The following is a 24,726-nucleotide window of genomic DNA, read 5'->3' on the forward strand; positions in this document are numbered from 1 at the left end:
CCTGTTTCTTTTTCTCCACACGTACAGATTGTTGACGTTCCTCCCGAGCCGTCAGCCGCGGTGAAGCAGCAAGGATTGCAGGATGGACGAGGGGGTCAAGAACAAGGCGAAAGGGCAGCCAAAGGTGGACGATACCCATGTGGGACGTGTGGAAAGGTCTTCCGTCAGTTGACCAACCTCATCCGACACCGCAAGCTTCACGAGAGCGGTCCGAGTGTCAACAAGAAGGCCGTGACCTGTCCGGTTTGCAACAAAGTGTTCTCTCGTCCCGACAACTTAAAACGGCATCGCAAGAACCACAGCGCAGATCAGCTGCCGTCCACCACCCGTCAAATTTCGGATCAAGAGAGTGCAGGGTCGACCATTGCTGAAGCCGGAACTGACTGTAACCCTCCCCAGGCCAAAAGCCCAAGTATTACGAAATCAACCTGTCCAGCCTGCGGAGACGTTTTCCAGAGAGTAAGTCATATGTTGCGTCATCTTCAAAACGACCACCGTGGAGTGTCGGCATCTTATCCAATATCGTTCGAGCCAAACCCCGAACCCAGTCAATTCGTCTCTGAGAACAAAGAAGACCCCGATTTGATGGAGGCTGATCCCAATGTCCTTACTTCAACATCACCGACTGGCGTACCACTACCTTCCCCACCACAGGCATCACAGGGGCACATCTGCCCGCTGTGTGACAAGTCTTTCAGTCGACATGACAGCCTGAGGAGACACATCAAAACCTACCACGAAAACGGTGCAACTCCACCATCAATACACGAAGAACCGTTATCACATCAAATTTCCCGTCCTGAGTCACCTGAAACTGTTCCCGAAGATCCCCGCGAGTTTCCAGCTGATGATTTCGGCGAAGAAAACTTGCAAGAGGCTGATGATATTCTCAAAGCTCTCCGTCGACACTGGCTGCCCATTCGCACGCATTACACAACCGGCCGCCGCATTCAAGATGTATACAATTTTCGACTGGCTGGAAACTCGACCATAGACGTAGATTTGGCGTTGAGAATGATATTTCAGCGCCTTCGATGCCGAGTAAAGATCAACTTATCGTTTGGGTTTATCCTACGTCATTCGGAGACGGGTCAGCTGAGGTACTTTCACGCCAGTCAAAATAATGCGAGGCTGTTCTCTACCCCGGAGACTGTGGCAACGGAACAAGACATGGATCGTGTAAGGGAGAGAGTCCAAGAGACTGATGTACTGCAGTACGGCATCCTGCGTCGTCCCGACACAAAGTGGACCGTTGCAGCAACCACCAACGTGACGGTCTACGTCAACAAAATGCCGCAGTTTCCCATCGGCTCACCCGTTGAGAAACTTCCGCACTACGTCGCTAACAATCGGGGTCTGACAAATTTGCTCCGAAACACAAACACCGGAAAGATGCTGGATGACAATTTTTGTTTCTTTCGTTGTCTGGCCGTGCATAAGAGAACCAATTCACACTCGACTGAAAAAGCAGTACATCGTCTGGTCGAAACATACCGCCAGGCCACGGGCAAAGATCGGGTAGACGGCATAACGATGGATGAGCTGGCCATTGCCGAGGTGGTGTTTCAGGTGAATGTGCAGGTGTACACGTTGCTGCCGGCAGAGATCGATGACGATGATGATGACGCGAACGAGGTTGATAAGATGACAGGGGAGGAACAATGTCCGAACACATCCACGATCCAGGTGGAACTGATCAGGCGTTCTCACCGCCGCTATCCCGATACTCTGTATCTTAACCTGTGGGGAAATCATTTCTCCTACATTTCTGATCTCAGTAAGTACAGCCGATCGTACGCCTGCTCCAAGTGCAACACCGTGTTTACAAGATCGTGGAATCTTATGACCCATGAGATCACGTGTGACGTCAACGTTAAACACAAGTTTAGTGGGGGTTCTTACCAACTGCCTTTGACAATCTTCGACAAGTTATCCGAGGACGGCATAGATGTAGAGGAGGACATGAAATATTACCCCTACAGGGCCACGTTCGATTACGAATGCTACTTCCAATCCGTATCGCCCTCAATGCGCCAGCGAGACGCAAAACTGCGATGGGAAGCACGTCACGAGTTACTCAGTTGCAGCATAGCCAGTAATATTCCGGACTACGAGGCACCACGGTGTTTTGTCAGTAACGGCAACCCGCGTGAACTGGTATCAGACATGGTCAACTACTTACATACCATCAGTCTAGCTGCGTACGACACACTTCTGGAGAAATATGAAGTCATTTTTGAGAAGATGGATGAGATGATTGAGGACAAGAAAAGCGAGTCAATGCCGCAAAGCAAACTGCACAAGCACATCAACAAACTCAGGGAGCAGTTAGACGAATATCTTCAAGAGTTACCGGTACTGGGTTTCAACTCTGGGAAATACGATATCAACGTCATCAAGCGTTATCTGTACCCGGTACTTCAAGAAACAGATCCTCTGAAATTGATCATCAAAAGAACCAGCACGTACATGGCCCTCAAAACCGAGAAGTTGAAGTTTCTTGATATCACCAATTACCTTGCTCCCGGATACAGCTACGCAAAATTTTTAAAGGCGTACGACTGCCCCCTCACCAAAGGATTTTTCCCGTACGAGTGGGTAGATGATCTGGACAAACTTGAAGTCGGGTCACTTCCACCTCATCAGGCCTTCTACAGCAAGTTGAAGGGATGCAACATATCCGAGGAGGAATACCAGTACTGCCAGAGCGTGTGGAAGGAGCACGGTATGACCACAGTACGGGATTTTCTCGTTTGGTACAACAACCTGGACGTGGTTCCTTTTCTCGATGCGGTAGACAAGATGTTTGCATTCTACAGACAGCGGCAGATGGACATGTTTAAATGCGCCATCTCGGTCCCGGGTCTGTCACTACACTACCTATTCCTTACACTGCCGAAAGACACCTTCTTCAGCCTCATAGACGAAGCGAACAAGGACCTTTATTACAAACTCAAAGACAACATCGTGGGTGGCCCGTCTCTCGTCTTCCATCGATACCATGAGAAGGGGAAAACATTCATCCGGGGAGGCACCAAACTGTGTCAAAACATCGTAGGATTTGACGCCAATGCCCTGTACTTATGGTCTCTGATGCAAGAGATGCCTGTGGGGACGTGTATAAGGAGACGGGCCGACCAAGACTTCAAGCCAATCAGGAGCCATAAATTCGGTGCTTTGGCCACAGAGTGGCTAGACTGGGTGGCCCATTGCGAAGATGTCCACATTCGGCATCAATTCAATAGCACGGAAAAGCGTGTGTGTGAGCGAATGATTCCGGTGGATGGCTACTGCAGCGACACCAACACAGTCTACCAGTTCCACGGTTGTTACTGGCACGGGCATCCATGTCATTTGAATCCCAATGAATTCAACAAAGTCAGAAAAGTCAGCAGAGACGATCTCAGGCGTCAAACAGAAGAGACTTCTGCGTACATTCGTCAGCAGGGGTACAACTTGGTCGAAATGTGGGAGTGTGAATGGCGTCAACTACAGGCAACTGATCAGACGGTGGAAAGCTTTCTACAAACGTCAAGACTGCCTCACTGCGGTAAGGCAAATATGACTCAACGGGAGATCCTCGAAGCAGTCATGGATGGGTCCATGTTCGGTCTGATCGAGTGTGATATCCAAGTACCTGAGGCCTCGAGAGATCACTTTGCTGAAATGCCACCTATTTTTAAGAACATAGATATTACCAGAAATGACATCGGTGACCACATGCAAAGTTATGCCGAGCGAGAAGGAATCATGAATACACCACGGCGCAGTTTGATTGGCAGCATGTTCGGCACACGCATCTTGTTGGCCACTCCCCTCCTCCAATGGTATCTCAATCATGGTCTGGAGGTCCTCCACGTACACGAAGTTATCCAGTTCGAAAAGAATAAGTGTTTCGAGGCGTTCGGCGATGCGGTGAGTGACGCGAGGAGGGCTGGAGATTCTGACCCGAGTAAAGCTATCTTGGCCGACACTATGAAGCTCCTGGGGAACTCGGCCTACGGGAAGACGGTCACCAATCAGGAGCGACACATGAACGTCCGCGTGTGCAACGATGCAGATGCTCCTCGGTACGTCAACAAGTCCCATTTCCGCGCACTTCACGCGCTTGATGATGACGTGTACGAAGTGGACATGGCTAAGAAGATGATCCGGCTCAATTTACCGCTCCAAATAGGCTTCTTTGTTTATCAGTTCGCGAAATTGCGCATGCTGGAGTTCTATTATGACTTCTTAATCAAGTTTGTCCACCCCTCTGACTTCCAGATGTGCGAGATGGACACGGATTCGGCTTATCTCGCCATCTCGGGGAATACTTTAGACGATGTCATCAAGGAGGAGATGAAGGAGCAGTACGTGAGAGAGAAGCACCAGTGGTTTCCCCGGGACGACACCGCCGCTCACCGCGCCTACGACAAGCGGACCCCTGGGTTGTTCAAGGTGGAGTGGGAAGGAGATGGGATTATTGCTCTCTGCAGTAAGACCTACTACTGCTTCGGATCCAAGAATAAGATCAGCTGCAAAGGGCTCAACAAGGCCAATAATGACATCACCAAGCAACAGTACATGGAGGTCATAACATCCCAGACAGCTAGTGGAGGAGTCAACCGAGGATTCAGGATGCAACACGACGGCATGTACACGTACGAACAAGTGAAAACAGCTTTCAGCTATCTCTATCCGAAGAGAAAAGTAGCCTCAGACGGTGTATCTACCTCGTATCTTGATTTGTAAAATGGTAGTAGGCTATTTACCATAACGAATATCAGATTTTTATCTTAATTTTTTTTTTTTTCAATAACAAAACAAAAGATTGTGGAAACAGTTCTGAGCTCGCTTTTCCATATCACTTTGCCCACGAAGTTGTTTTTAATTATGTGTGTTTACCAGTTTCATACTTCACAAAACAAACACTATATTCTTATAAAACGTCTAATGTCCCTGGAAATGTGTTTTTTCCTTACTTTTTCCTGTACATTTTAATAGTCTTTCAATCATTGGAATTATTGGATTGGAATTATGTTGTGGACGAAAAACAAATTGTTTTACTTCATTTTTTTCTCAATATTTATTAGTTGTTTGTTTTACATACGAAGTTCGAAAAACTTATCTAAACAAAAGTGGTCATTGAAGTTTCTTCAAAACACTCTGCAATCGAACTACATGTACTGAACATGCTCGCGTAAACGGAGCAACTGAACGGAATTCTGATAATTACGAAAATAACAAATGTGGATGATTTTTTTTTTTTTTAACGCGGGGAGTCGAAATACACAACGCAAAATAATTGCGAAATACACAACGCATCTTAATGCGAGTCGGCGGGACGGCAAATGGTGGTTTTTGTTTTTGTATTATGATTTTTATTTAAAGTTTGTTCAAATACGAGAAATTAAACTTATAAGGGCAGACTGACTAATAAGTGTAAACCAAATTTGTTGTTTTTTTCCCATCATTTTGAGAGTAATCTGGGTGCTGAACCTAATCATTTTTTTTTGTTCTTTTTAATTCTTTTTTTTTCCTTTTTGTTATTTTTTTATTTATTTATTTATTTATTGACTATTATTATTAATAGTTTTAATATTGTACATTACTATAAATTTAGCATTGATTGTAATTTAGTATTATATGTTTGCAGTGTTATGAATAAAATACTTGAAAACTGTATATCGCCCGTTGACCACTCAAGGAATGTTCTGGTGAGTTCCGGTTGGTTTTAGGCACCCCGAGTCGTCTTTTATTTAGTTTTGTGTGTATGTATTGGTTAAGGATATATACATGTTTATATACTATACATGTACATATATATTTTTTTGGATACACGTGGCTTTTAATATTTTGTTATAGTCCTCTTGTGTTTGCGGTTGGCTGATTAAGTTAGCTTTTTAGATTCGTTTGAAAAGTGCGCGTGTTTGATTTTACTTACATGTAGTAAGCTTGTTTTGATATTGTTTTAACGTAGCCGTGTTTGTTCTATGTGTACATTTTATGTTATAATATTTAGTTATGTATTATGTTTAAGCGTGATATACGTCTTGTGGGCTACTTAAGTATTATTTCTTTCTTTTTTCTTCTTATGCCCTGCTTTTGTTCTGCTTGCGGGTAAAATATAATACTTACAAATAGACATGTATATTAATAATAATAATATATAAAAAAAAAACCCGATTCAAGAAAGTACGTCGAAAAACTGTCTTCACGGATTGTTACCTTTATCCATGATATAAGTTAAAGTATTCTTTTGACTGCATTGTCACGATAAATCCATTCAAACACGCGCCCATTGTTTATATCGTCGTCCGCCCGCTTTCGCTCTTCCTACTTTTGTCGCCTTATTGTCTTCTACCATTACAATACCCGTGGCAGCGCTAATCCCCACCTCATCGATTTGTCATTCGATCCATGACGTCATCTCGTCACAGACACACACCCCACCCCTCCTCCTATGATCCTCGGCGGGGTAACCGATATGATCCTCGATGAGGATCATGATCCTCCACCGGAAAACGAGGTCAAATGCTTAGACTACACTACAAACGTTGTGTTTCCACAGAGTGCCTCAGTTGGCGTTGTTACTGTGCTTGATGTTTCCGCCAAGTCCTTTATCTGTAAAAAAAAAAAAAAAACACACATATAAATAAAAATTAGTGTTTTTCTTTCTTTATTTGCAGTACAATCTGGTCTTGAACTACTGTCAGCAGCTTCAACAATTCGTGACTTGGAAAGAGAAAATGCAGTTTTGAAGAAGGATCTTGCTGCCAAGGTGTTGGAGCTGCATGAGGGGGAGAAAACCGTGAACAGGCCATCATCAAGTAAGCCATCAGACAAGTGTTTCAACTGTGAACCTTTCAGTGTTGAGACTGTTTTGAAATCTAATGTTAAGGATCTTCTTAAATACTACACAGGGTTCCAATACACAACTTTCACTGTGTTGTTTGAGTTCCTCGTTCCTGATGTCATAAGGAATCCCCTAGAGTACAAAGAAAGAAAATCAGCATGCATGAAATTGCCTTTGAAAGACCAGCTGTTATTAGTTTTGTGTAGATTGCGGAATGGATTCCATTTGAAGGATCTTGCTTTCAGGTTCCATGTTAGTGTTCAGATTGCTAGATCAGGTATATGTACTTAAGGCTGGGCTGTCTGTCATTGTGGCCACACAGAGATGTCCTGATTGAGCGCATGCCCAAGAGGTTTAGAGAAGAATTTCCCACAACACTTGTCATCATGGATTGCACAGAGCTTAAATGTGAAAGGCCGACTTCTCTCAAAACTCAGTCACAGTGTTACTCCGAGTACAAATCTAGCCCTACCCTGAAAGCTTTGGTTGTCACAGATCCCTCTGGCTCTTTCATGGTTTCAATTGATGAGGAGGTGAGAAAAATTGGACTGGAATTGAACATGCCTCCACTAGCTTCCATGTCTTCACAAATGAAACCAACCGATGTCATGCTTACCAGAAAAAAAATTGCCAGTCACCGGGTACATATTGAGAGAGCAATCCAAAGAATCAAGAGTTTCAAGTTAGTTGCCAGGACAATTCCAGTAAGTATATTTGGGAATATTAATGAGATATGGTTGGTGTGCTGCTATGTGACAACCTTTCAGGATGTTTTAGTGAAGGTAGAGTAATTTACACGTGTCCAAGGTTGGCATCAATTTATTCAACTATCTCCATTAAATATAACTGCTTAATCTCTTGTTAAAGGGAATATGCAACATTTGCTTTAGCTGTATATTACTATTCGGAAAAGGATTGATTTGGGGGCTAGTATTTCATATTAATAATTTACAGCGAAGTCTGGTTCTCTGACCCAACTTCAGTTGAAAAAGAGCAATTTTGTTTGCAAATGTTGTATGTTGCCTATTTAGCTGTTTCCAATTTCAATTGGGAACAGCTATTGTTTTCGTTAAGAATCCCCCTTCTTTTCTTCTTCCATTTTTTCCCCATAGGTTTAACACACGTTCTTTGTACAATCCACTTTGGCAACATTTTTTTATCTGATCAATTTTATAATTACACTATTAACCATTATCTGAAGTTGTGTGACATCCAATTAAATGTCCGTTTTTTTACAGTCCTATAACTATAAAACTGTTAGACTAATTGGTCTCAAACTTTGTAGTTGTAGAGACAGGGAAGTGTCATAGATGAAAAATGGATATGACGTCATCATGATATCATATGTTATGTAATAGTGACTTGAAATATATAGGCCTAGACCTATATCTTGAGATCTGTCTAGTTGTTTGGCCTGAAATGCTGCATATGTAGTTATACATTCTAAAGTTATATTTATTTGTAAGGTACAGTGACGATAAATGTCATAATTCTCTTGTTGTGACGTTATGAATATTTAATGAGGCAATTTTGTTGCCACCATATCTCAACAGTACAGTAAGCTATGATTCCATTTTTTTGCACGTTGCATTATACTGGTCTGAAAGTGTGTCAGCTGCAATTTCAAGGTCATGTGACCCTTACGTTGTTTTTCAAAAGAATACCTGATAATTCAGACTTGATCTCCTCTGAACTTGTCCTAGGGGCGTATCAGACAGTTCAGCATCCTCGTGAAGGAGGTAGTTTAGTGGTGTGTTTGCTAGGCCTTTAGTTGCTTGATTTCACCACAAGTAGGCAGCAACACACTGGAAAAAGTGGGGGGAAAGAGATAATAACAATGTTCGATCAATTCAAGTCATCGCAAAATTAACATGAAGAAAACAAAAACAGTTTTAAGATATATTATGTGCAATGCTCCAGCAAGTTTGGATCCAGGGCTGTAGAAAAGGGAAAAAATTAAACCAGCTAAATTATGATACATTTTACATTTGTATTGAATTTTCAATCTGAAAATGCTGTTGGACGAATAGATTGCCAAAAGAAAATGTCTGGGCTGTTGGAATTGCTTAGTTGGATAAACTGTTTGTAGTGTCCTTGACACTGTTTTTAAACTGAACCAGCATTATTTTAATTAAACAAGTTGGAACCAGCATTAGTTTAATTAAACGAGTTGGATACTTGATTTTTTAATTTTGATTTAGACACCTTTTTTTCAAATATTGCCTTTTAAGTAGGTTCACACAAGCGTTCATTAGTACACTCCCTTTGCTTAGTCACTTTTGCTGCAACAGGCTGCCTCTTTCTTGTTTTCTTTGGCTTTGCCATGACCAAGCCTGCCACAGATTGGGGTCGAATTTTACACCCACGGGGTTTGTGCCATTGCTGTGGCAGGCTTGTACATGACAATTGCCCCAGAATTTCCTTCAGCCCCAGGTCCTGGTAGTGCCTCAGGGTGTAAATCAGTGCTATGATGTGGGCACAAGTACCTGACAACCTGTCAAATAATAGAATTCATAGAAAAAAGATGTACCGGTATATTAGAAATGCAAATTATTGTCTTTCATAGTAAAATAGAAATTTGAAATGTCAATCTTTAAATATTCTGAACTTTTCCCTATAAATTAAAGAGAAGTGCTTTTTAACATTATTGCAGTCAGTGTGAATTAAGTTTGTTTTAAGAATGTAAAAACAGTTTAACTGTCTTTTACATCTGAGGAAAACTGAAATCAAACCACAATTTGTAGCCAAGTAGTGAAACACGGTTGAAAACTTTGCTGTAAATTTACGGAATTTCGTTTCTTTTGGCACTTTACAATGGCAGTTTACAATGTAACTGTATGAGAACAAACCCTCTATTTTGGAAGCAATATTTATTTATATTAAAGTAATTATCAAAAGCGAGAAGGTACAGATTTGTATTTATTGTCATAAATTTTAAAGAAAAAAATTGCTCCTTTTTGCAGTTTATGTCGTCTCAATAAATGTATGAGACAACTCTATTTTTTTTGTTGCAATATGATATTACATGCAAAAATTTAATTCCCAATCCAAAACGAGAAGGGACAGCTTAGTATTTATGTTGATTAATATAGATTATATTGATTGTACAAACTTATTATTATTATTAATCCAAACTAAGATATGAAAAGGAAATATAAATAATATATATCAGAACAGTTAAATTTGGCTCCTGTGTCTGTTTTGTACAGTGGATCTGAGTTTCTCCATGACAATTACTAAGCACTTTTTAAATTAAATCCTTCACTCTGTTCGAAGTCCATAAACAATAGTGTTGTACATAGTGGTCTCGAGACTGGTCTTTCTCAGATTTTGCTGGTCTCAGTCTCAGACATTTTAGGCCTCAATATTTTGCTGGCCTCGAGATGAATACTACCAATAGACAGCATTTGCAGTAGAATCACTATTGCTTTTAGACAACTAAAAGCCTGTGCAGTGTGTACAATATTTTGAAACTCTTTTAACTCTAAAGTGTGATATCAACTTGTAGTAAAAATTCCCACGAACCTTAAACAATCTGAAAGTGGCAACAAAAATCCTGCCTATCTTTGTGTTACATTGCTACTCACACGAAAAAATATATTTATGAGACATAGAATGATAGAAGACCCTTCTGATTATTTTTGGCTTGTAATAGGCCTATGCCATATGAAAAGATCATTTTTAAGACTTGAACAATTAGGCATATTGGCATAAATAAGAGCCTACACTGAAACAAAAGAAATAGACCAACGTTACACATAAGTAAAAAAAAAGAACACTGATGAACATGATCCACTTAACATATTTTATTACGTACCCAGCTTCACAGCTGCATCTACTTTCTGCTATGAGACCCTGATCTCGTCCAAAGCACACGTTCAAGGAATGCGGTGTATCGCTTTTCCGCATGCTTCTGAAGCATTTCCCTTGAACTGCCACCTCACCCTCCTTCAATAGCTCCAGCGCAATTTTATGGACATATCCATTCTGAAAGAAATTGTAGCCCCTCACTCTACTCCGTTTACTAAATTGTTCCTTTCCAAAAGAATTTAAATCTACCGCCTTTGGCAAAATATCCACTCTCGTCGTCGTCATTGTTGATGTGTGTACGGACGTACATGTGTATCGTGTGTATGTTTACTTAACTTTGACCTGAACTTGACCGAGCTAATGGCGTTGCCATGCCGTTGCTAAGGTGGGCGGGGCTTATAGCCAAAGCCGGAACGGTCCATTGCGTACGTGTATATCTGCATATGCCTGTGTGTGTTCACCTTCATACACTGCACTGATAGAATGACAACCGGTCTGTGGGCTGAAGAAGCAATATGGAAATTGTTGCGTGTCTGATCTTAGTGATTCTACATGCTCAGCCCATGTTCGGTAAGTGTGGTTACTTTTTCCAATTTTTTTATGTTACTTTTTTAAAGGTGTTTTAACGGGTTTGTTTGGGAGGTCTTGTTGTCTTTGTCTTTTTTAATAAACCATCGTTTATCTTTCGGAAAATCTATATTTCCATACCTTAACAATCAAAAAGAAAGCTTTAAAATTGAAACAATGCATTTCATATACCCACGTCAACTATTATCGTTGCCCCAACATCACTTGCAGCCAATGCTGAAACCTGCTTGATACGGGTTTTCATGGTAAATGTATTTGCACTTCTCCGAGAAACAAATTGTGTTCGCCTCGACATCATGTTTTTGTCTGCATGGTGCATGCATGCACGGAAACCTTAACATGTACACAAATTTAATATTCAAGAATAATAACATTGTTGTAACATTACTGCAGACAAAATCAAACTAACGCTTAAAGTCACTGAGTTGAGAAGAGAAAGTTGTATTCTTTGTTCACGAAGAAAATCTTCCATTCCGACGAAGACAATTGAAATGCAGTTAATTTGCCCCTGTAATCTGTCATCGTCGAAAGAACTTGTTTCTATAAAAAGAGAGATCATATTGGCCGTATGATCCCTTGTCGCGTAATATTACAGTTCTTATCTTGGCCGGCTTGTTAACCAGGCTGTTAAAATAAAAATAAAAAATAATGTAATATAGACAATTATTTTGTATGCTAAATGTGTTGAATGTGCATCCAGACGCCTCTGAAGCCTACAGTGACGACGCCATATCAGAACTGAGTTTGAGGTTTTTATAGATAAATATGTTTTCAATATTAAACATTCTTTGCTCTAATTTAATTAATAACTGAAATTTTCTCTCTTTTTTGTCTTCTCGAAGCACAAGAGGTCATTTTGACGCAGCATCCCTCACCAGTTAGCGTTGGTCAACAAGTAACGTTTACATGCAATGCATTTTGTTACGATAGTTATTCCTACATGACGTTCAGTTTTGATCCTCCAGGGGAGTACCGAAAAAGCAAAGCAACATTCATTCCTAACCCGAGTGATGCTGACTGCAAAGAATTGATAAGGGATGTTTATGTTAATGCCACGAGAGAGCATGCTGGCCTTGTGATCACATGCAAAGTGATTAAACCTTCGAATGGAGCCTATGATAAAAATGAGAGTACCACCTTGGTCGTGCAAGGTAATCATTCATGTACAACTGTGTTATCTTTGTGTTACATTACCCTGCCTGCAAATATCAATATGTTGTGCCCTGTTATCAACGTTGCTATACGTGTGAAAAGGCAAGACAATCCTAGTTTAGCAGGTGGGCCACAGAGCACACCAATGTTATTTGATTCACTGGAAGTCTTTCATGCATCTGGTCTGTCCGAAAGGGCGAATTAGCACTGTCTGGGTATCTTCAGCAGTCTCCATTTGAGACAGTGAGTGAGTCAGGGAGCCAGCAAGACCGTGAATGCGGTACAAAGACGACACTGGCTATGTGAAACCTGCAAAAAAATATTGATGGCACCTTTAATAACGAGAAAATACCTATAGCCTCATGGCAATGCACAGACAGGCAAGTAGGTTTTGCGGTTTTTATGGACAGTCAAATGTAGGTATGGTGAAAACAAGAAAAAAAAATAATCCAACTTTCATATATCAAAACAAGATCAAAAATAAAGAAAGACACCAGGATAGTCTTTCCTTGTACGCCATGCCTAACATTTAATTACAACATTTCAATACAATTTAATTGTTTAGAATTAGGTCCACCGACGAAGAGTGAGCTTTGTGTGTGGGATTCACTAGAACACTCCTGTCTAGTCTGCAAACATTGCACAAAAAATGTCAGCGTTGGGGACAACTTAAATCTAGAGTGCAGCGCAGTGCGTTCCAATCCCGTCAGTCACATATTGTGGGATGTCAAAGGTCGAGGGGGTGAAAAAGGGTCTCCGTTACTCCGCCAGACGAATTACTCCGAGACTCACTCTAAAGATTCTTGGTTCTGGGATGTCATCAGCAAAGCCAGTGTTGAGATTCGGGAAGGAGAGACCAACTTTGGCGTGACGTGTCGAATTTTCTATCCGGACAACGCCACGTCGTTCACCGATGAGCATATCCGGGTATTCGTCATACAAGGCAAAAACGAAGGTAAGTTATTATACAATGTACAGGGTGAGACCAAAAGAAAGCAACCGAATCAAACCAAAAAAAAGGTGCCTTACTCAATTTCATACCAACGAACTACTGGCATAAAGTGCATGTAGTAACTGCGAAAATTCCACTTAATTTGCATACCCCATTCCAAAGTTACGTCTTTCTAATATGAAGATCACAAAATTCAGCTGTCCACCACTGATCATTTACCGTTCTACGAACTGATGAATACCCATTACACACAATGAAACGTGGACATTTTCCCACCTCGATAATTGGAGGAGACATACCAGAATAGTCATTAATATTTCAGAAACAATATAGATGGCTTGTTCCTCATAATTCGAAAGACAAAATCTGACGGTAAAATACTGTTTCAGTCTTGATTAAAATGATTAAATCAATCTCATTGTATTTGAATGCTTGTAATGTGTAATCTGTAATTCTCACTCAGATCTACAACTTTCAATGGCAATCCATAGACAGCTATAAAACTTGGTTTTTTTTTAGTAAAACATGCATAACCTCTGATAGCATGGATCAATTTCAGTAATTATTTTATTTTATTTTTGTTGATGAGTGAAAGAACATGCTCGTTTGAGATATACTTCATTAGTGTTTTAAATTTGATTACTTTTTAAGGAAACAAATCATTAATTGGGGTCACTTTTGTTTTGACTCACCCTATATAGTCGATATTGCTTAGCATGAATTAACGACCAATCTTTAGAAATGACAAAATGATAGGCAGATACCTACTTTAGACAGTTGCAGCAACATGCACTACGTATGCATCCCCTTGTTAATGTTGCAAATGTCTGTTTGTCTTGTCTTGGCAAGTATTCACAATTCAAGAGACGTTTGAGTTATTCGACATTCTTTATATATTTGAAGAATTTATTCCCATCACACAATTATTCTCAGATGTTTTAAACTACTGTTCAAATGAACATGTAATTTGACAGATTTAAGTGTTGGGGTTGCCATGTAAATTAAAGAAAGTGTAGAATTTTCAATAAAAAGGACTGCACAACAACTGTACGTTACATAATATTAACACTATAGATATATTCTGTGCTTTTATCTTTAGAACTGACGGGGAAGATTTGGATGTTAGCAGTGGTGATATCCAACTGCTTGGTTGTCATTCTTGTCGTCATTTTGTGTTGCATCGCTTTGAAGAAAACGATTAGAAAAAGGAGGAAGAAGAAGAGGCATTCCAGCAGCAGAAGTTCAGAAGGAGATGACTCTTATCCGATGGTTTCACTGCCATTCGGAAACGAGGTGGATTAATTTATCTGTACTTAACATGATATGATAGATTGTTGAGTCTTTTTCCCGCTGCTTTAAAAACACACACACACAAACTCGAGCTCCATTTTGTTTATATATTGAAACCTGTTGAGACCTTTATTTCCAATAAGTGACAAGAATCCAAACCCATGTATTGAAGAGAGAGGTTTATCATTTTCTAAAGTGTAAGGTGTGTTTTATTTTATCATGGAATTTTAAAGCTTCTTTTTTGTCTTGTGTTGAGACGATGGTTGTACATAGATTACAATTCGTTGATGAGATTATGAAAAGAAAGTTCATGGGACATGGGGGTCTGGATCACAGAATTCGTGGTCTGGGTTAATTGTCCATGTTTTCGGTTCAAGTCCAGACTGGGGTTATGGTGCCTGTGTCCTTCGGCAAGGCACTTTGTCACTAATTGCTTCTCCCCACCCAAGAGTGCCCTATGAGAGAACACAGATGGTTATTGTGGTTGATTTCGGCTCCTTTGCGCCGAAATGGCAGCATCTAGCTGAGTACTCCCCAGGAAGATGAGATTGTCTTTGGAGTGTTTGATAGGCCCAATGAAAAAGTTAATAATGAGAAGCGGCTTAAGCACAAATACTGGTAGATAAGTGCACTTTATAAATATGAACATTATTATTAGTATTAGTACCTGCCGTCCGAGTTGAAGTCAAATTTATCGAAAGTGAAGTTATAATTAACAGGGGCTTAAGAAATAACCATTTGTATGGAAAGTTGGTGACTTGACTGGAGACTACATGACTTGTAATGATCTGTGATGGTTTGTGAGGTGCTATTGTGGATAGCTTGTGCATAGCTTGTGTTTGACCTGTGCATGATCTGCTCTCGATTTACCTATGACTGAGTAATGAGGACTTTTCTGTGGACCAAACTTTATCCGAAGTCATACATAACTTTTTTATCCCTATCCACTCTTTTTCCCCCACGTGTTTAGGAACGACAAGGAGGCACTCTAAGATCAGAAGGTACCCTCGATCGAGTCTCCAAGACCTTTATTCCAGAGTTGGAGTTTCCAAGGACTAGAGTAAAACTTCAAGAGATTATTGGGAATGGTAACTTCGGTCAGGTCTACAAGGCCATAGCTAAGGGAATAGTTCGCAATGGAGTCGACACTACGGTTGCTGTCAAGATTATCAAAGGTGAGATACATTTTTCAAGAAGATTTAGGTTAGGAGAGACTGCCTTTGTTTTTTGTTTTGTTTTTTAGAATTTAAAAAAAGTGTACAATGTAAACGTGTTTAGATTTGATACATATTTTAACCCCACAATTCTACAAACTTTATAAACATGTTTGGATCTACATACATGTTCACATTTGTAGATGTCATGAGTACGACGTGTGTACGTTGCTGTACCATCAATTGTAAATTGTAAAAGTAAACACACAAGACTCGGTTACTACACACTTTTGTTTCTTTTTTATCACAAAATGTTTTTCAAAACTTGAAAAAAAAAAATATACCCGACTTTTTTTCTGTGTCTTTTATTAAGATTCGTAATGTATTGTATATTCTAAACACTGTTTTTACAATGCGGATCATGCTGATAAACACAACATAATATGATTGATACGGATAAAGAACCAGCAACGGATGTCGGAAGGTGTTTTTTGTGACTGGTATTCTGGCTATGAAGGTCGGGCTGTCAGTATTTGTCCAGCAACACTACCGGCTTTCCAATCTAAGGTCATTGCCATGGACTGGCGGCCACGCCATCTAGCTGTTAATCAATATTATGTACTATATGCTTATTGTTTTTTTGTGACAAAGGATCCAGGTTGCAATCTGAATTATCATGCTGTTCTTTCTTTGTGACTGGTTATCATGTGATAGTTGTAAAGCACAGTTATTTTTCTGACTAGCAGGTCAACAAGTTTGGCGCAGATCAAATTGCCTTCTTGCATTTCTTTACATGTAATATTCCCATGACGCGTGCTACAGTGTAATATTCAGCAAACTACAGCCTTCATATATCAGTATTTTACACGCAAATACTTTCCACCCTGCAGTGTAGTAACTGTGGTTAACCCTCAATATACAAGGAAATGTTTCCTTACTAAGTCTCACTTTCGCTTCAAGCCTTTTTTTGCGTGAACAGAAATGAAAGACAAAACTCTTTGAACAGGAAAAGTGTATTATTATTTTTCATTCAGTTTTATGCTTTCGATACTATTTAAAATTAACAATATAGGTGTAATGATATTTATCCAGCTGCATATAATTAAAGGGAAAATACAACATTTGCGAACATCAAAAAATAAAACTACCAAATCATTTTGAAATACCTTGCTGGACTGTTAGTGAATGACAGTATAAAGCATCCTGTAAAATCATGGCACCTGGTATACTGTCATTTTCAAGAAAAGTGGTATTTTTGTATCAATTACCAACGCTGATCGGCCGATCAGCGTTGGAAAAAACTGGCTTTTTTTCAAATACTGGCCCCAGTTGACCATCGCACTTGTTTGCAATCGATTACACACCTATGAACGGGTACAAGCCAGCTATACTGGTTCCCTGACCTTACAATTCCCCAATACATGTAAACTGCTCTGTTTCTTCTTAAATGGAGTCAGGGAACCAGACTACTGGAAAATGATTGTTTTTCTTGGTTTTTATATCATTTTCGAACCCAAAATCTCAAAAAAGTCAGTGTAACTATATTTGCTATATATTTCCAACCCCCCTATTCCATCCATTTCTGAAAATTACAGCAAAAGCAAATTATGTATGTTCCCTTTCAAACAAAAATACAACCATAATACGGGATGCACGCAAGTAAGGAACCTTCCAATGTATATCGATATGTTTATAAATAAATAAGTGGCGGATCTACTGAGGACGGGGTTCCCTTCCTCCTACCATTGGCCACAAAATATAGAAAAATCATTTGAAAAAATGGCCCATGTCTGTTTTGTTTTAAGGTGAGAAAGGCTCCTCTGTCTGGTCAGATTTTAAGAATGAGCTAAGCATCTTCAAGAACCTGAAACAACATCCATACGTGGTGTCTATTCTTGGATGTTGCACAACCGCAGGTAAGATCTGATTTTGGTTTTTACATGCGATAGAAAACATCTAATTTGAGTTATGATGAATCACCACTAACTTTTTACAAACCACTGTTACCTGCATAAGATACGCCTAATACCTTCACCACTTGCCTCACTTCACCTCACCTTTCCTCACCTATTTGATGGGTCCATTAGGTGGCCAGTATTGTGGGTGTGGGTACACCTCAAAAAAGTTTGGCAAAATAGGTTAACTATTCTACCAGCAAGATGGGCGAAAAATTAGCACATTCATCTATTGGACAAAATTGCCTGTGCATATTGCACTGTTTATTTTTTGCCCAACGAATTACTTGCCCAACATTTTTACAATGTAGACCTTTTTGTATTCCCTCCTCCCCTATTTATCCTAACCAAATAGTACTCTCCTATACAGTGTCCACCATAAGGTTATTTAATGCCTGTACACATTTTACCGCATTAAAATGTCCAGAGCCTTATTACATAATCATGGAGTACATCCAAAATGGGACACTGCAAGACTACATCACGCAGAAACGTCAAGCTTGGGGCAAGGCGAAGATGAGCGGCGCTGAGAGTGCATCGAAGGAAGCGCTCAGTGCAGTGCATATACTCATGTTCGCTTTTGAGGTCGCTAACGGCATGGAGTATCTGTCCTCTATGCATGTAGGTTCACTAGTTTAGGTATTTTTTGTGTGTGTTTTTTTATCTCAGTAGAACAAACTGTGTGTACAGTTTAAAATTGCTGACATTGCTGACATTTTTTCAATCCATTTCTACTCTTTATTTTACAAATTGATCAGATGTCCTTACGCCTTTTTAAATATTTTGTTTCAGACATGGAATACATAACACTTCTTCGTGAACAGGTATTTTTGAGAGGAAATTCCCCTCAAAACCTGCTCCGTTAATCGTATTTCGAGAGAACGCTGTATAAAACAATCCTATTTTGGTTTTGCTTTTGCTTTGCTGTCAGAGAAATTAATCATCCCAATAATAAACAGAAATATATGTTTGTACGGAAGCAGTTTTTTCTCAACATAACAGGCCATCGCAAGATACGTTCCGGTTTCGCACTTCGAGGTGATCATATAAATTATTCACGAATTATTGAGCCCACACAGTGCGATCTGAATGTCCCGCGGCCGCACAAAGTTCAGACTTCATCAAACAGCCGTTGGCCAAGTATATGCTTCAATGGAAAGTGAAGTTCCTTTTTTTTCTAATTACCCACAGTTGATTCATCGTGACCTCGCAACACGGAACGTTCTATTGGGAGAGGGGTTGGTATGCAAATTGTGTGACTTCGGGATGGCTCGTGACGTCACAGGAAGCGAGCAGTACGAAATGTTGTCAGGGGTAAGAGTTCATTTAAATTTAGAATGTGGTTTGGAGCAAGTGCGCCGACATTGATTTTTTTTTTTTTTTTATGTGGAATCACAGGCCTATTTTCTGTTTTCATACTGTTTCATTCGTTTTATAATTAACTGAGTCACTGAATATAACCAATATCCAAAACTGAGACTTTCGGTTTCAGCTCAATTTGGTCGCAATATGTTTTAGGCATTTTACCCCGTGGTGTCCACAAACCTTTGACAAACGTATTAACAAGTTTATGTGGGTGGGATTCGATTTAAGGTCCTCCTGGCTGTAGAGTAAAGATAGTGGTTTGATAGACCTTTATAATGCCTTCCGGTTCTTTTCAGAACCCCACATGCTCACAAAAGAGATTTATTTACACGGTGCTACCCCAAACTTATCTTGTCTTAGTATCTTTCAACCATGCAAACCTTCAAATCTCATCAGACCATTATCATGTTGCGGCCTTCATGAGTTGTTCCCCAGTCAAAACTTTGCAACCAAAGCGAGGCTGGAAGGAAAAATAGTCTGGTTCTTTTTTTGCAAAACAAAATAATTAGTTCAGTACTTGTTCTTGGATACAGGGAATATGACTGAAATGGATGCAGCATGATGAAGGTCTATAGAGGATGACGAAACCAACTATTATATATTTGGTGTTCTGAAAGTCGATAGGGATATACAGACTTAATTATTTCTCTTTTCTGTGTTTTAAAGAAATCTAAGTTCCACGAATGTATTTCTGATATGTGTTTTTTTTTCCGTCGAGTATTGTACATGTAATCATTGATTGAAAGTATTAAATGAAGTCCAGTTTAAATGTATCAAGTAGATAACCGACAACTAAAAAAGAAACAGTCTCATCACAAGTATTATATGAGTGCGTTCTATGCACGTTATCTATGGAATGAATAGATAATCAATGTTATCTTCTTTTAAAAAAAAATTGTAGTCATTTGATGAGCTTCTTTATTTCTTTAAATCAAATTCATTCTTATTATTCCTGAGATGTAATTTACCCAATTTGTGTCGATATTTCAGAGTGCTGTACCCGTTCGTTGGTTGGCTTTGGAATGTCTCCTGTCAAACACGTATACAACAAAGAGCGACGTGTGGTCGTTCGGAATACTTCTCTGGGAGCTAGTCACACTTGGTAAGTACAGACATCGTTTCTTCTTGCTGCTTGTCATTGTGGTAGTGGATGTTGTCGTTGCTGTCGTGGTTGTGGATGTCACTGTCTTCATCGTTGTTCTTGTTTTCGTGTCGTTCTTGACGTTCTTGTTGTCCTCGTTGTGCTTGCTGTTTTTGCTACTCACGCCCCTTTTTTTCCTGCTCTTATTGCTGTTCCTGCAGTTCTTGTGTTGTACTATATTATTGTCCTTGTCGTTGCTGGTGGTGGTGGGGTTGGTGGATGTGGTACGGGTGGATGAGGTGGTGGGGTGACGGTGGTGTTGGTGGCAGCGGCGGCGGCAGCCACGGCGACGGTGTTGGTGCTGCTGCTGCTGCTGCTGTTGTTACCGCTGTACACGCGCGGATCCAGATGGGGGCACACCCGGCCGGTGCCCCCCCCCCCCCCCTTCGCAACTTTTTTTTTATTTATTTTATTTTTAGGGCGGGCGGGCATTAAATACATCCCTTTGAGAACATGGCTATCTTTTTCGTTTTTGAGGAGTCATTATGGCAGGCGGACGGGCGGTCATCAAATCAATCGCTTTTGAACATAACTATCATACATAATTATCAACAAAAAGATACAATGTATACGTTTTGAAGGTCGCCTGTTAATCATTGTCTAAAAAATTCTTTCAAAAGCAAGAATATATCCGCACTGGACTTTTTGTTTTGGAAGGTTTTACCGAGACGATGGTAAAATGAGAAATGGTCAAATGTGACCACTGTCCGCACTTGGACTTTCGACACGGGAAAATTTACCCAGACCGCGTGAGAGAAGTATTAAACCGAGCTGTCACAGTGTCAGTATAATGACTCACCGTACACAGAAAACAAATTGCCAATCACATTTTCAGCCGCCGATACGCACAGTTATGTTACACACGCCATTTGCATGCACAACATCTTGACAAGCTAAATCTTGACGAAAAAGCCTATATTATAATTCTGACGCATTTGTGATGCACGTCGTCGAAGCCATGCCGCTGTACAATGTTCCGTGCGGCAGCAGTGCCATCAGTATTCGTTGGTTCCCATCGCATGCTTACAGAATCGAAGCTATGGTGTGGGCCAGGAACCAGTGACTACGGCCTACGTACGGTACCGGACCATGATGTGAAGCCCCTGTCACACTTTCACGTATCCTAATTCCTTATGAGTTCCTTATCAAAAATTTTCAATACGCAGCCGTACGATCAAAAACGTCTAATTTTTTTGATTACTTTGACTTATGTGCGACGCACATCTAGCGAACAAGTAACGAATTCAGCGCATCCACTGCGTATGAGATGCATATGAGTTACGTAGGCAGTGCGCAAGTTCGCTATTTGTGCGTTTCTCATAAGTTACGAATAAGTACAATGCGCTGCCCGCTCGCAGGACGAGCGGTACTAATTCGTGCAATACGTCGGCATTCGATATGAGTTCGTTCAGCGGGCATAGAGGTCAGCGTGCCGCGTATGAACGGCTTTTTCCCCTTGAACACATAGCGTACTCGTACCGCGCTCGACCGATGCGGGACCGATACGCTGCGTATTTATAACATATGACCTGCGTAACAGCGTACGCAGCGTAGTTTTGTGCATGCCCAAAACTATCCAGCGTACTGGGCCGTACTATGCGTATGCCTGCGTTCTATGCGTATCCCATTATACTGGGACACAGGCGGCAGTCTTTTTGAAGTCTTGACCAAACGTTTAAACGCTAAGGGGGAAAAAATGCTAATAGCATCAATTTTTTTATGACAGGAGAGGGGCAAAACGAAAAGGATATTATTAATGATGATGGAAGCAAAAAAAAAAAAAAAAAAAAAAATGTAAACGACAATAACATCAACCAAAATGTGGTGGGGTGGTGGTAGTGGCTGCTTGGGGTAGGCTGTCCCCTAATGAAATTCAATTTATTTTATTTTCTTTGTTTGCAAGGCAAATTTCTGGGTAGAAATGTACGTTTTAATAGTAAACATGACTTTTTTTGGCTCGCTCGTTCCGCTCGCTCGCAAAATAACAAATGTTCATTTTTTTTCACCCGGGGGCTGTCATCAGCACCTTTTAATTTTGGGGCTCATTTCAACTAACATCAACAGTGACTTTTAATTCTATATTTGATAGAAAAAAAATGTGTGTTATTAAAATTAAAAAAAAAAACATTGTGAATTTTGCTCTTGATTGCTTAAAATACTCATTATGTAGGAGAGCACATCTAAAATCGTAGAGCTTCCAGTGCCCTCAACCCCGCCCGCAAGGGATTTCGCGCTTCAGTCTCGTTATGTGTGCAACGCGCACAAAGTTTTTTGTGCCCCCCCCTTTTGAAAATCCTGGATCCGCCCCTGCCGCTGTAATTGTTGTTTTTGTTATTGTTGGCTGTGTCATTGTCATAGTCGTCCTCGTTGTTATTTTGGTCGTTCGTGTCGTGAAATCCAAACTATCATATATATACATCTTTTCCAGTTATCAGACCATAATTCTGATGTGACAGGAACATATATTAATGGGCAATTCGAATTTATGTTTATAATTTCCTGACAAAATGTCAACACCCAATTTACTATTGTTGATATTACCAGGTGCTCTTCCCTACGCTGAAATGACACCGGATGCAATCATTGATGCTGTAAGACAGGGGTTCCGACTTCCAAGACCTGCGCACTGTGGACTGGCCCTGTAAGATATTCTTGTATCCCATGTTATGTCAAAGTCGTATATGTCACAGCAAATGAAACGTTCCATGCTTGTGATGGTCAGTAGTGTCGTGTGAAATATGGACTCCGACGGAATCAAATCCCAAACCCCTACACGTATCAGTGAGTATGGATTGTTCCATGCACTGAACCATGCGGACTACGGTTACAAGGTAAATGTCTCAAGTGGTTGAAATTGTATAGTAAACCCGTCTGAAATATTGCATATTACTTTCTGTAATACTTGTAAGAGAAGGGTTAACCACAGACCCGATGGATTCAGATTGCACCAAGATTCAATTGATCGTGACCCGTTCCAAAGACTCAGATTCAACAACAAGGTCTATTATTTTGAACGGACAACAACATAATGTTCAGTATATTCGTTGTTTCAGGTACAAATTGATGACTGCTTGCTGGAAAGCTTCGGCCAAAGCGAGACCGAGCTTCACAGAACTCCAAACCAAGCTGGACCACTTCCTGAAATTTGATTCGGTGAGATAAACACCATTGCATTAAAATTGTTAACATCCCACATTGCCTACATTGTCAACACAACACAAGGCACAAGAGCACACTGATTTATATTCATTTGATTCGGTATGGCTTCACTGGAAAATATATATTTTCGTACATTTGAGTACGCCATGAGCTAATTCATTGTCGGTTCTATCTAGTAATGTATACGATATATACGGCACGGCTCATAAGTGACAGTCCAGTCGTCAACAGTAAGTTGGAGAGGTACGTAAAGAATGATAGACGTGCCGTATTAGAAAAAGGGCAAAAAGTGAAGCCCCACCATTTCCCCTGAATTGGTCACGTTCTGCAATTATGATCAGAAAATTCTTTGAATGAAATCACCAATATTCGGTAATCAAGCTAGATTCGACTTGTTCTCTTTTATTTTACAGTGTCAGCTATAGCTGTTTCGTTTGGGCAAGCTTTACACAAAAAAAGTAAAAGATTGTTTTTGTTTCCTTAATTGTTAAATTTTCCAGGAAGCATTGGACATGCCGAACTTCGTGGCTAATTATTATTACGCCTACTCTGAAACATCTAAGAAGGTTTGCACGCAGGTAGCGGAGTCTCAGTGAGGGAAGAACAGCCGCAATCGGAAAATCGTGGAATTTGTCGAGAAAATGACAATTTTGTATTTTGCACAGATGTTTTTTGTAGCATGACATGTAGTACACCAGAACGGTAATGGGATTGTGCCTTTGATGATACAACCATAGAATTTGGCAAACAGTCACAGTATGTCATGAGAAGGATATTTGGGCCATGGTAGATTTGTCCCCCAAAACATATTTTTGTGGATAAAACAAGCAACGGCAGCCTTTTTGAAATTGTTGAAAGTTGCTTGTTATTTTATTTTTAATTTTTGGAAGGAAAAATCTACGATGGCCCCATATTCCCCTATCTGCCCAATTAGTGGTGCGGCATAGGGACATAATTGTGCATTTCGGGATAAAAGCATGAAACTTCACAAGTTGGTTCTTCATGCCATTTCGATTTTTTTCAGATATGGAGGCATTTCATACCTGACCCCTGGTGACCTTTAGGGGTCACTGACTTTTGAATACTGTATTTATACCTATTGGTCTTGAAAATATCACTTTCCTACTACGTAAGTATTTGTATTGTCTTCGTACAATGTAAATAACGACCAAATGCAGAAAAAAAAATCTAAATTGACCTTTGATGACCTTCCAGAGGTCAATAAACTTTGTATTAACTGCACTAACTCTATTCATAGTTTCCTTTTATAAGATGTACCCTTTAAACCCACATTTTTTTTCAAACCCGGAGTCATAATGTCA

General features: G+C 40.2%; 1 protein-coding gene across 1 annotated transcript; it reads left to right on the top strand.

The window, feature by feature from the left end:
- Positions 1–12,176: 12,176 nt before the first annotated feature.
- LOC119727575 (fibroblast growth factor receptor-like) lies at positions 12,177–22,890 on the top strand. Its single transcript, XM_038199549.1, has 9 exons — positions 12,177–12,387; positions 13,068–13,343; positions 14,440–14,633; positions 15,601–15,805; positions 17,590–17,700; positions 18,167–18,360; positions 18,931–19,053; positions 20,095–20,206; positions 22,790–22,890. The coding sequence occupies exons 1-9, from the start codon at positions 12,177–12,179 to the stop codon at positions 22,888–22,890; spliced, it is 1,527 nt and encodes a 508-aa protein (XP_038055477.1).
- The last annotated feature ends 1,836 nt before the right edge of the window (positions 22,891–24,726 follow it).

This window comes from Patiria miniata, unplaced genomic scaffold (assembly GCF_015706575.1).
Source record: "Patiria miniata isolate m_02_andy unplaced genomic scaffold, ASM1570657v1 HiC_scaffold_1, whole genome shotgun sequence".
In the NCBI taxonomy this organism is placed as follows: domain Eukaryota; kingdom Metazoa; phylum Echinodermata; class Asteroidea; order Valvatida; family Asterinidae; genus Patiria; species Patiria miniata.